Source organism: Gymnodraco acuticeps, unplaced genomic scaffold, assembly GCF_902827175.1.
Source record: "Gymnodraco acuticeps unplaced genomic scaffold, fGymAcu1.1, whole genome shotgun sequence".
Lineage (NCBI taxonomy): Eukaryota > Metazoa > Chordata > Actinopteri > Perciformes > Bathydraconidae > Gymnodraco > Gymnodraco acuticeps.
In genome coordinates, this window is record NW_022991180.1 from 2,210,942 (window position 1) to 2,224,854 (window position 13,913).

The 13,913-nt window shown below is 45.0% G+C and overlaps 1 protein-coding gene across 36 annotated transcripts in view; it reads right to left on the reverse strand.

The window, feature by feature from the left end:
* camk2g2 (calcium/calmodulin-dependent protein kinase (CaM kinase) II gamma 2) overlaps nucleotides 1-13,913 on the reverse strand; it is a 64,291-nt gene that overhangs the window by 26,196 nt on the left and 24,182 nt on the right. For all 36 annotated transcript variants that reach the window (XM_034237729.1, XM_034237717.1, XM_034237707.1 and 33 more), the window contains exons 3-6: nucleotides 11,538-11,597; nucleotides 8,586-8,640; nucleotides 7,525-7,590; nucleotides 5,851-5,923 (exon numbers count right to left, since the gene is read on the reverse strand). In XM_034237729.1, coding sequence (XP_034093620.1) covers nucleotides 5,851-5,923; nucleotides 7,525-7,590; nucleotides 8,586-8,640; nucleotides 11,538-11,597 — 254 coding nt within the window. The remainder of the gene's footprint in view (nucleotides 1-5,850; nucleotides 5,924-7,524; nucleotides 7,591-8,585; nucleotides 8,641-11,537; nucleotides 11,598-13,913) is intronic.

The window sequence follows — 13,913 nt, forward strand, 5'->3', positions numbered from 1 at the left end:
GATGCGAACAGATCCACCGTGGCTCTGCCGTAACGCACCCACAGCTGGCTCACAATCCTTGGATGTAGAGTCCAGTCTGCATAAAGTGGTATACCTCATGACAGTAGATCTGCCCCGAGGTTCATCACTCCCGGTACGTGCGTCGCTCTCAGAGAGAGGAGACGTCTACCGCTCCATAGGATCAGTTTGCGCGCCAGTGTGTGTAACTGGAGAGAACGCAAACCCCCTTGGCGGTTAATATACGATATTGTGGTCGTATTGTCTGTCCTCACGAGGACGTGATGTCCCCTGAGGAAAGGCAGAAAGCGTTTTAGGGTGAGAAACACCTCTAAAAGCTCCAGGTAATTTATGTGCGCCCGCTGGAGGTCTCTGCTCCAGAGACCCCTCACCGGGCGACCTTCATAAATACCTCCCCAATCTGTCAGACATGCGTCCGTGGTGACCACTTTCCGTGAAAGGACAGCACCCATAGGCACACCTCGTACTAGAAAAGTCGGGTGCAGCCAGTGCCATTACGCATTTCACAGTAACCATAACTCTCCACGCGCGGGGGGGTTTAGTTTTAGAGCGGCGAGCCAGCGCTGAAACTCCCTCATGTGTAAGCGTCCCAGTCGTACGACCAGGATGGCTGACGCCATGAGCCCCAGCAATCGCAGGCATGATCTGAAGAGAACATGTTTGCGCAGCTGGAAAAGAGCGAGACAAGCTCTGAAAGCTTTCACTCTTTCCGCTGACAAGCGGGCTGAAAAGGGCACCGAGTTCAGGCGTAAACCCAGGAAGAGTATAGTCTGCGCGGGGCACAACATGCTCTTCTCTGTGTTTATTATGAAACCCAGGTTGAGCAGGTGCTTTACGAGGACATTTGTCTGCGTAACAGCCTCCTGCTCCGACTGTGCGAGAAGCAGCCAGTCGTCCAGGTAGGTCGCCAGGCGAATACCCTGTTGTCTTAACGGGGTTATCGCGGCTTCCGTACATCGTACAAACACCCTTGGACTGAGAGACAGACCGAAGGGGAGTACTCTGTATTCATAACAGATCCCCTGAAATGCGAATCTCAGATATTTCCTGTGTGGGTAATATACTAGGATGTGAAAATACGCATCTTTCAGGTCGACTGATGTAAACCAGTCGTCTTGTCGCACGAGCCGCAGCAGAGATGTGTGAGTGAGCATTCTGAACTTATATCTTTTTAGATATTTGTTCAGAGCCCTCAAATCAAGTATTGGCCGAATTCCATTCCCTCCCCGTTTGGGAACGAGGAAGTACTTGGAATAGAAGCCGCCCTGAGAGCTCGGCGGGTACAATAGATATAGCCCTCTTTTCTAGGAGTGAGAGAATCTCTCTCTCCAGAATATGGGCTGACTCTCCTCGGGCCTGCGAATGCAGAATGCCTGAGAAGCGAGGGGGGGGTGACGGTGACTTGGAGTCTGTAGCTCCGTGTAACTGTCTTGAGAAACCCAAGCAGATGTCGTGAGCATCTCCCGCTGTATGCTCCTTAGAGCCAGCTGAGATGTCACGTATCTTCCCCTCTGAGTCTCTATTTGTTGTGTTATGGGGCCCTCCAGTGTCTGAGCACTGTGGTGCCCCATTTCGACAATCCCCACCGACACAGCGCATGCGTGTGGCGGTGGTGCCCTTACGGCTCCAGCCTGCACTGCGCATGCGCGTGACGGTGGTGCCTTCACAACCCCAGCCGGCACTGCGCATGCGCGTGACGGTGGTGCCTTTACAGCCCCAGCCGGCACTGCGCATGCGCGTGACGGTGGTGCCTTTACAGCCCCAGCCGGCACTGCGCATGCGCGTGACAGTGGTGCCGTCACAGCCCCAGCCGGCACTGCGCATGCGCGTGACGGTGGTGCCTTTACAGCGCCAGCCGGCACTGCGCATGCGCGTGACGGTGGTGCCGTCACAGACCCGTCAATTGTCCGCCCTTTGAGAGAGGCCGTAGCTGCTCTCAGAAGGGGAACAGTTGAAGGACTGTTTATTGTTTTTATTGTTTTTCTTTTCATTTTTTCGAGCTGCGCCCTTGGCTCGAAGCCTGGATGCATCAGCGGAAAATGTTTTATGACAGAAAAATCAATAAGTGTGTGACACTTGAGGATGGTGTTGAGGCATCTCTCGAGGCGGCGGGAACACATTTAGAGCTGGGGAACCGTAGACTTCCAGCTCTGTCACAGAGGGGAGAAGGAGGGGCTGTTACGCCGCTCGCTTCTTCTTCCTCGACTGCTGGCTGAAATTCTGGGTTGGCTGAGCCTGGGCTGCAGCCGGAACCGGAGATTTTCTAGGCCAGCTCGCCCTCGTCCCCTGCCTGGGCTGGGGACTCGGGGCGGACTGCGACCTCTGCGTTTTCGGTATTTTGAACCGAGCAGGGTTCGGGGCAGCTTGGACGAAGGGCTGCCGCTGCGAAGGCAGCGGCTGGGCCCTTCGAGGGAGTTTTTCGACTCGCATCTCCTCTGCATGGAGGCAAGAGCGGAGCCGAAAATCCCCTCGGGAACGATGGGCATGTCAAGCACATCCTCTTTTTCCCGGTCTGGGAGGTTGGTGAGGTTGAGCCATCTAGCTCTTTCCTGCACCACCATGATCCCCATTGTTTTGCCCGTGGCCTGGACGGCGCAGCGTTGGACACGGAGACAAATGTCTGTGACCGCGGCCAACTCATCCAGAACGGCCAGTCCAGGATTACTCAACATATCCTCACAGAGCTCCGCTTGGTATGCGGTTAGCAGTGAGGAAACGTTCAGAGCCCTGGCGGACAACGCTGCGGCTCTGTAGGACCGTTCAGTCATGGTCGACTGGAAACGGTCCACCTTCGCTGGCAGCGTGGGGTTCCTGCTTGGTGACGGGCCCATCCTCGGTAGGAGGTGGGCTGCCACCAGCAGTTCCATCGGCGGTATGCGGAGCAGGCCGAGCCTCTGCGGGCGAGACCATGGTGAGGTCTCGCTGGGAGCTCCCGCCTGGTGAGGCGTGGGGCTCCGTTCCCGCGTCTCTTGCCGCCACCGGGTCCCGGCCTGACACGGCGTGGGATCCCGGTTCCGCAGCTGCCGCTGTTAGTGAGCCCCAGACCGACACAGTGAGGGGCTCAGTCTCTGCGGCGGACGCCCCCGTGTCTTGATTGCCAAACGGCGAATCAGTGGACATGAGGGGGTCCTGTTCCAATAAGCTAGCTTGGTGTGCTAGCCGTCGGTGGAGGCTCTTTCGGCTGAAACGGGCACAATGCCCGCACGAGCCGGGGTTGTCGATAGCCTCCTGGGCGTGTTCCAGCCCGAGGCAGGACGAGCAGACCTGGTGTGAGTCTGTGCCTGCTATCTTCAACCCGCAGCCGCATGACCGAGCCTCCGAGTCCCTGACTCCTCTGGTGTGAGGGGGAGAGGCGTCCATCTTGTTCGCCTCGTGGCGTGGAGAGGACCCGCTCGTAACAGGTACGTCGTTGAGAGAAAAAGTGTTACCAACCCGTCCTTAATCCGGAGAAAAAGGGACGGTGTGGGTCCTTTGTTCTCAAAGAATATTGACTGGTGTGTCAATATACTTCTAATCCTTTTCTCCTCCGTGAGAGAGAAAAAGAAAAGCGTCCTCGCTACCGTGGTGTCGGTAGTAAGGGGAAGCTAGCTAGCAACAGGTGCGTAGCTAGCTTGAGAAAAATCAAAACCTTACCTTACTTTCCGGGGAAAGAAACGGCGAGGTCGATTTTAATACTAACTGGCGTTAGTATTACCGTCTTCTTGCGAAGCAGAAGGAGTAGCCGGCGAGCGCCCGTCGACCGAAATGGTTATATTTGGGTTCAGTCTGTGGACCGTTAAGCTTGTCCGGCTACTATAGAGATGTGCTCTGAAGCGAGAAGAGGTGTTTGAATGACGCATGCGTCGTGGCGCAAGCTACTTACGGCCCCTACACATGGCGGCGTGCGTTGCCGCTTCAAAGCTTCTGCCCATTCACTTTGAATGGGGTGACGTCACGATTCGCCGAACTGCATTGTGGGAGCAAAGCGTAGCTTCTCTCGCGGTGCTCGCTGCAAAAGTAGAGCAATGTTCTACTTTTGCCGCCTCTACGGAGGCGTCAGCCAATCAAATCCCGCGTATGCAAATCTGACAGTACAAGCGCTAGCCAATCAAACCGTGTGTATGTTTGGAGAGCCAGACTGCAGTTATTTCCCATATGTCAAAAAAATGGAGGAGAAAATTATCGTGGCGATAGGGAATCACCCGGTACTATATGACCAGTCCCTCTTTACATACAGGGATACAAACCGGAGGAGCCAGGCATGGGGGGAGGTGGCAGAGACAGTGGGTGAAACTGGTAGGTTTTCGTCTGTTTGGGGAGTTTATATCCAGTGTACTTCGTTTGAATGGACAGCTAGCAAGCATAGCCAGTATATTTAGCCAGCATGGATGTGGCATGAATGCTTTGCTTTGTATGTCCGGGGCGGGACATTCATGTGATTGGTTGTTGGTCGCGTTGTTCGTAAAAAATCCCCAAGCTTCAGACACGCCCACCGCCAAGCGGTAACGCACGCCGCCGTGTGTAGGGGCCGTTATAGGGGGTGAATTCCCTGACGCTGACGTCAAGATCACCAGCCAATCAGGATTGGCGTAATGAGATTGATGCTTCTGTTTGCTCCGCGATGAGGCGCATCCCAGAGTGAGACATCGAACGGAGTGTTATGAATGAGAACAACGTATACAGTTGAAAACATGTTAGCAAAGAGTTGCCTCTGTTAACATCCAGCAGATACCGAGAACCATTAGTGCTAATTTAGAGGTGTTTCTGATCACCTCAGAACATCTCATTCCAATATGAACTCTCCTTTTAGCTCTGGTTTGCTAAATGCTTCGCTATGTTCATCAGCTTTTTGATAACTGTCTGTGTTTTTGTGCTGGGCGGTGTACAATGGGTTCATAGGAAGCTGCTAAAAGACAGATACATGCTGCTTAGTGTGCATAATGCACTTATTGTAAATCACTTTCGACAAAAACATTTGCAAATGCATGCAATGAAATACAATAAAAGTAATATATTGAGTAAAATATTCATAAACATGACTTTTTGTTTTTAGGCAGCTCCATCCACTGAAAGATGTAGCATTGATGCAGTTTGAATACATATCAATAGAGTTGTAAATTAACAAGTAATGTGCTGGTAATTTATTTCTGTCCTTTGTCCGTATATCATCTATCATCATTATTGTCTTTGAAAAGTCTTGGAGGCGGAAAAAAATCAATGACAAGCAAAGCAGGTCCATTTACGCTGCTCAAACACAAAACAGATCGTCTCTTTTCCGATTGTGTTTGTCTGCTTACCCTAGAGTAATGGTGTTATGTTGCTCTATCACATAAAAGTAATAGACCAGATTGTAAAGTAAACTATTAAAGTTATGGCTCTGAACTGGCAATAAAATGAATGTGCTGCAATCATCCAGGTGTTCAAATCCTATCGAGGCGTATTATTCAAATGAAATCACACAGCTGAGGAGGTCAGAGTGCTCTTGGTTTCTAAAGAGGTGAACAGGAGCTGCGAGGGAAATCGTCGCTGGTCGTCGTCTCATCTACGACCCGCTATTAATAGCTGCTGGTCTGCTCTCGTCACTCCTCAGCAGTGCAGGAGGGGGAAAGTGAGCAGAAGAAAAAGGGGGAACAAGGGGGGTGAAAGGGAGGAGGTACAGACGTAGAGAATCATGGGAATACGTTAAGCAGGTGAAGAGAGGGACGAATGACGCGCCTGTTAATTTGTTCTTGACGTCAAAGCATGACGTCTGCAGCATTGCGTGCGTTTAAGACCTGCTGTGAATTTCCACAAATGCCTCTCGTCTTTTGTGCAACAATAGATAGTGCTCACCACTGGTATGTGATAACTCACCTTGAGGTCCCTGTGCACAATGTCATGCTGGTGGATGTGGCTGACGCTCTCCAGGATCTGATTGATGCAGTGGCTGCAGGAGACAGAGAAGGACGGGAAACAGAGGAGAGACACATCTGTCAGTCCACAGCAGCTACATGACAATGGAGAGCTGACAAATATGAGGATATTCAAACATTTTAAATCGATTCAATGCCGTAGTCATAGGCTTTTGTGAAAATGTTTTGGGGTAATACATGTAGGTAGAGCATTTGAGAGACTTTCTGAAATCCAAAATGCGAAACACATGTAATCCTATACGCTTTTTATGAACTGGGAAGAGGAAGACATGCAAGGAAAGAAGAAATACTGTAGACAGATTGTGGGGGCTGTTTCTGACCATTTCTGTAACTTTCTAAAAAAGACAAAACGATAATCACACCCACATCCCACTCTTATTGGCTGGGTGTGTAGAGGTGAGAAAACACAATTTCATAATTCTCTCTCTAGCACTCTTACTTGTCTTCAAGGAGAGGCCTTTGAGACATTTCCTCCAAATCTAAAAGACATCCTATCTCCCCCCCTCTCTTTGACGATGATTTATGAAATGTCATGACCATTCCTTCGTAGGCACTAGTTCTGTACCAGCGTTACTTCACTCAAATTGTGTGTGGTTGAATGTGAACGAATCCCTGCAACACTGTGTTTTGCATTTAGTTGCACAGGAGAATAAGTGGTGTATGTGGGAGAAGTTTGGTGCATTTGATTGAGATAAGGATGTGTGTGAAGTGGAGCAGCGTGTGTTGTTGAGGCAGGGGGGGGGGGGGGGGGGGGGGGTATCTTATGTAAGGTTGTCCAAAGCTCAGCAATTTTGCTGGTCTGATGCACGGTACAATTTAGCGTTATTCCTTTAAAGTGAATTGAGTTTGACACTACTAAAGGTGAAGTGAGGGTCAGGAGGGTAAACAGAGACAGATGTAAAGAGAGCGGTGTTCTCTCTGCCAGACAGAATCAAAATAAAAGCTACTGACGTGTACAAAAATAATATAAATGTGGATTGCACACATTGGTTCTTCTCCTTGTTTCTCAGACTGTGTTGCTGCTGTCCTTACTCCCTTAAGGATAGAAATACTTTTACCTTATGTAATTGTATTTTGGTGCTTAAGTCAATACTGAACACATAACCGACCAAAATGCTTATGCTTTGCTCTTGGCTCGCTTGTTTTACACTGATTTTATGTCTTATTTTTTACTGATGTAAAGCACTTTGAACTGCAATCCCCTGTATGAAAGGTGCTATACAAATAAAGTTATTATTATTATTATTATTATCATTCAAATCTGCGAGAGAATTTGCCTGCTTTAATTCCAGGCAAGTAATGTGCTGCAGTGCAAAAACCAAACTGCAACGTCTGACAACATGCCCAAAATAATGTTTCAACTTGAGTCACACTGTGGAAAATAAACAACCTTTAGGGAACTGACAGAAACCAAAAGCATGTCTCCTGCAACCAAAGCACAAAGTACTTTAACGCAGATTCAAATGGCAGAAGAATTTGATCCTTTCATAACGCAACTCTGCTACTGTGGCAGCCGCGGATTTTTCTTCAGCAGCCACTTAAGGCTTCATTTGCAAGAAACAAATAACATGCACTATCTAACATGTTCACACGTTAGCATGATGAGATACTTTACCTGGCATCTGCCTCGCTGTAATACTCTCTGGCAACAATGTCCTCAAACAGCTCTCCTCCAGTGACCCTGCACACAGACAAAAAATACATTTGATTTCTCTCTTTCGCCCACATTAAGAGAATACTGTCTTTCTTCCTGTTTTGTCTTTGTCTACACTTTTGCTATAGGTTATTTTCCTTTTGTAAGTGAGGACACGTTCTCATATGTCCGTTATGTTCAGTGTTCATGGGAACATGTTCTCTCTCTGCTGCTCTAAGAGGCGACTTGACTGGTTGCTGATAAAACAAGCCTCCACATGACTTGCATGCTTGTTTATGTGTACCTCAGATACAATACTGATGGACTGCTACACCAACATAAACTAGAGTTGAACTCAAATATTTTAGCAATAGCATTAGCTTTTTAAACTTTATTCATTATTGCTGTATTCTACCCTACTCTCTGCACACGATATTATACTTACGTGAAACACGTAAGTGAATGTGCAGTTAGGTGGATGCAACTGTAAGAAACATTTTATTTTAGTAAAACTTGAATTTAACCCACTTGTTTTCATGGGAAAGATCTAACATTTTCATCAGATGATAAAGTAAATGTTACACAATAGAGCATATTGATTTTTTTTTAAAACAGTATTTCTCTTATATTGTTCCCTTAAGCTATTTATATTATAAAAGGAAACTTGTCCCTCACAATTCTTCCCTTTACATTAATTTCTAAATGAAAAACATTTTAGCTACTGTTGTGAAGTTGCAAATATAATCGAACACCTTTGAGCGATCACTTTTAAAATAGGAGATAAGGGTAAGAGTATACTAAACATTTCCATCATGGCAGCACAGTGGAAAAGCTGATACACTGTACTGCTGTAGAGGGTGACATTTGTGAGCTCGTTGCTCGGGTGAAGCAATTCATCCTGGAGCAATACTCTGGCTTTAACCTGTGTGTGTGTGTGTGTGTGTGTGTGTGTGTGTGTGTGTGTGTGTGTGTGTGTGTGTGTGTGTGTGTGTGTGTGTGTGTGTGCGTGCTTGCGTGCGTGCGTGAGAATGTGATTTACTTACAGGTCAAAGACAAGGTAATGGAAGCCTTCCTCTGAGATGCTGTCGTGGAGTCGTACTAGTGAGGACGAAAACAAACTTGAAATCAATTTAAGACAACCTTGACATTGGAACTTGTCAAACAGTTTAATAACAACTTTGTGGGTCCAGCTTTATTTAAAATGATCTGCATGTTTAGTTTAGTCATTTATGTAAGTCTGTAAAGGGTGCAGAGTTATTATGCTTTATCTTTTTAATTGAGTTCCACCATTTCAGCTGCTATTATATTTGATGGGGTTAAGACATTTACTTTTTGTTTACGTAAATCAACATATCTACTTGTATTGTGCTGCAAAAACGGACTGTGTCATTTGTTTAAAAGTAGCTTTTAGCCTTCGTTTGTTTTTTTACAAGCTCTTAATGGTTATTTCTCTTTAGTTTAGCAGACAATAAATGCATCATTGATCATCATCCAGAGGGGGATACAGAAGAATAAACACACTCAACACAAGTCTGCACATTGTTATTATTGTACATCCATTCACAATCACAACAAACACACACAAGGTCAAGTGATACACGAGTGAGGCGTGTGGTGCAGTATTGAGTATGTAAGTCGCTTTGGATAAAAGCGTCTAACAAGTAACATGTAATGTAATGTAATACACAGTCCTCTATAGGTTACATGGCTTCCAGGAGCACAGCCTTTATCCCCTTTTATCTGAAAGTATCCACTCCAGGGCTGGACAGCATGTTTCTGAAGAGTGCCACCTGGCCTGTTGGCAACCATGAATCAGCCCTTGGATCATAAAGTTGACTGAGTGTTTGCCATATTGTAATCATTTATAATTAATGTGATACCAGTCATTTTCTTTTAGGTTTTCTCTCTGTTGAAGGAGCACAAAGGCAGGCAGGAAACATCACAACCAACAGTGTGTACACAGAGGGGTGAAAGCCTCCTTTTTCTTCACACAGGATGAGTTTTTGCCGACAAAGACACATTTAACCAACAGATTTCTTTCCCAGCAGCTCATCTTTAAATGCTATCAGGGTTCATACACTTTTTCACCAATGATTTTCCATGACTTCTCCATGACCTTTACTGAATTTTCCATGACCAAAACAATTACTCTTTCTCAGCGGTACCACTGGAAATGGTTTATTTTAACATGGAACAGGAAAATAAGGTCTGCATATGAAACATGTTGGTCCTATCTAAAACAAATCAAATAGTAGGCTTACTAGCTTCTACACGCTATTCAACTAAAATCTCTCACCAGCAAAATACCTCGACAGTTAAATGCCATTTTATGTTTCATACGATACAGTATTTATTATCATTATAGTATTACTATTTCGACGATTAGATAAAATATAAATTATATATGACTTTTCCAAAACTTTGGGAAAAATATTGTTTTCCATAACTTTTCCAGGGCCTGGAATTAGCATTTTGAATTTCCATGACTTTTCCAGGTTTTTATAAGAACCCTGTGCTATACTGTTCACAGATATGTTAAAAACCTGCCTGTGCCAAGGTGGGTGAAGGACGGTGTTTAAAATTAGACCTGAAAACGTTGGATATTACTCTCTTCTTGCTTCAGAGGGCTTACATTTAGAGAATAGAAAACTTGACAGGCTCTCCCCTTGAGAATAGGATAAGAAAAGAGCAGCTGAGGTTGAAAAAGAAAGGGAAGAATAGGACGATGACGAAGCAGGAATCAGGTGGGATGAAGAAGAAAGCGAGAGTGAAACCATACCTATTATGCTTTTAAGATAGGCTAGGTTGCACAGGGCACATGACTATGATAAGATACTTGGCGGCTCTGCCACAAAGACGCCTTGTCATTTCCTTCCTTCCTCAAGAGGCTATTGTCTGGGTTTCACACACACACACACACACACACACACACACACACAACACACACACAACACACACAACACACACACACACACACACACACACACACACACACACACAACACACACACACAACACACACACAACACACACACACACACACACACACACACACACACACACACACACACACACACACACACACACACACACACACACACACACACACACACACACACACACACACACACACACATCAACACACACACACACATCACACACATCACACACACACACCACACACACACACACACACACACACACACACACACACACACACACACACACACACACACACACACACACACGCACACACACGCGCACACCACACACACACACACACGTACGTGTTTTTGCATTTGGTGAATCCAATTAAAAAGTATGAAACTTAAGCCTAACACAGATGTACAACGTTCAATGACATTAACATCCTAAAGTGTGTCTTTGGCTACACGGACATTTTTGGCAAATTAAACTATTAGAATTGGTTGATAGCACGACTAGTTTGCAATATAACAGATGTATAGACACAAATCACTGGATAACTTTATTACTGAAGATGATATGATGATTATTAAGCCAGTTCTGGAGTTATAAATACATTTCAGTTCAGATTGGACTTGATGAGTAGAAGGAATGAGCAAATGGTGGCAATAAGGCTTTAATGGTTTGAAAAGTACCTTCACCATAAACTGTGTGTCACAGCTGGAGATCCCTGACTTTCTATAACCGCTACTTAACATTGTTTCATCAGCTTTATGAGAGTCCACCACCATGAGATTATTATGGTAATGGAAACGACTTATTAAGAGACCACAGTCGTTAAATAAGGTCAAATGCAATGATTGTTCCCGTGCTTTATGTCTGCCATTTGGGTTTAAAGCAGCACATAACCAACAAGATCCTAAATTAGAGAAATACAATCCATGTTTTTCAGTTATCACTTCAAATCCTATACACATATTTGGGTTTATCGTGGTCAGAGGTAAATCAAACATATTTTTTTTAATTGTTCTGAACTAACAAAGCCCTTCGTCTCATTGGGAAATGACTTACCTATGTTTGGATGTTTCAGCAGACGACAAATCCGTGCCTCCCGGTCCAGTTTCTGGTGATCTGAGGACAGAAAAGATAGAGAGGAAACATTAAGGACAAGATTTCAGTAACAAAAGAGAAACAAAACATTCTGTTTTTGTCCAGCATTTTAGCTACAGTTAACAAAACACTAGCGAAAACTCACTGAGGAGGTATACACAATAACACAAAGCCAACACAAAGGCAATAAAAAAGTGCTGCATTACATAACTAAATCTGACAGCAGTTAATGTGGTTCAATAGCACTTTTGCAACTTCTGGAAACACCGTATTCTACACAACTTGTAACAGATGTGGTACTAATAAATAATAAATACTACAACGTTTTTGGAAATCCTTGCACAAGCAACTATGAATTTATTAAATATTTTCTTTTAAACTGTCCCACTGTATGATGCATAACACACACTCTATCCTTTTCTCTTCGACCATATCCACGATAGTTTTCGTTTAAACCATTTTAAGACCAACATCAAATAGACTTGAGCTAAAGGAGCGACAGGAGAGATACAACGTCAAAAAGGTTCGACACACAGCAAGTAGCACAAGCTTAGAAGCCAAAACTGTGGACGAACATTTATATACTACACACACACAAATACACACACACACAAACTCTAGCACAAGCTTTTTGCACTTAGTGGAATTAGTCTTGTGGGTCCGGCCTTAATATAATCAGTGTCCAGTTAATGAATCTAATGGCAAGGGGAGGATTTGTGTGTGTGTGCGCACGTGTGCATGTGCGTGTAGATACAGTAGATATCTGCAGCGGATGGCAGGTTGCCGGGTGTAAGAGGTGAGGTTCGTACTGGACACACTCCCACCCACCAGCAGCTGGTCTCAGGGGACAGATGGGACGCTTACGTGGGTGCACTGTTTTTGTTTTTGTTTGTTTCCGTGCGTGACCTAGCGGGAAAGACACTGGACATCCATAGTCGCTCATGACAGATATCAATTGGTACGGTGACTAGAAATAATCTTCAACATGGCAATAGTCATTTCTGACAATCGGTCCCTTTCTAGAGCAAACGATGAAGAGTTTTACAGAACATTCAATAATGAAGCAATGAGACCTTTTGCAGGGTTGCCAACTCTCACGCATCTGGCGTGTGACACACGCTTTCACTCTCAATCTCACGCTCTCACGCTGCCCAAACTATTCTCACGCCAAAAACAAAAATACCGAAGACTAGAAACGGGTTTGAAAACTTTTGTCACGTAGTGATCGTCTTCTCAATAGAACATCTTTGATAATGTCTTCTGGCCAATCAGAATCAAGATAACGGCGTGGTGTTGTTGCAGGAAGTCCCGACGGAGAATACTTTTGCTGTAGTAGGCTACATCTACATCGATACATCATTACGTGTTGATTTCTATCTATAGTAATGAAATAAGACCCCACGGTTTGATGATTGATAGGTGTGTGGGCTGTCTTTCATCTTGACACACAGAACAATGGGGGCTATCCACCCTTATCCACAATGTAAAGTAATTCACAGCCTCTTCCCTCTTCTCTCTGTGAGGAGCAGCTGGTTCAGCTTTCAGAACAAAGTAACACAAAACTAAAATGGCATTCATTTTTTTAAATATGCCGTGTAGTAATAGATGTATTTATTTTTCTTCTCAAGAGAGTACCAGAATGTGTATTTCAAAAAATTCCTGGGGGAGAATCCCCCCAGACCCCCCTGCAGGGGTTGGGTTTTCAGCATGTCAACTCTTTCACCTGTGGGGAAATTGCAGTATTGGCTCCAGGTCGCCCTTTTTATTTACTACAAGACAAATGTGCCTTTTTATTTCATACAGTTCAATTTGGATTGAGACAGGGAAATAATCTAAACCTCACGCGTGGCGTTTCACTGTCAAGGGGAGCGTGTATGTAATTACATTGCAAATACTGACTTGAGCCCCACCACTGTATGGGTTAGCCCTACCATAGATTACCCAACACAAATACTCTTATTGCGCATGCGCATATCTAAGATCCAGTAGAAATGATAAAAAAGTAAAAGTCTGCTGCTTATTGTTCTACTAGGCCACCATAGAGTCAAAGAGTATATGAGAGTGAGAGTGTGTTAATTAATATGTTTGGCAGTTTGGAGTAAGTCTGTAGATTTCTCTGTGTGTGTGTTTCATGGGCCTCTCACGATAATGAATTTTGTTGGATACATTTTCCCGGAAATTATTGCGATAAACGATAATATTGTCGGCACCGTTGTATCATTTTAGACCCCTGACATAATGATAATATATAATAATAATTCAAGTACATCCTTTCAAACTGCTAGTCACATCCTCATGTAAATGGAAATGTATCGAGTTCATTTTTATTTATCGTAC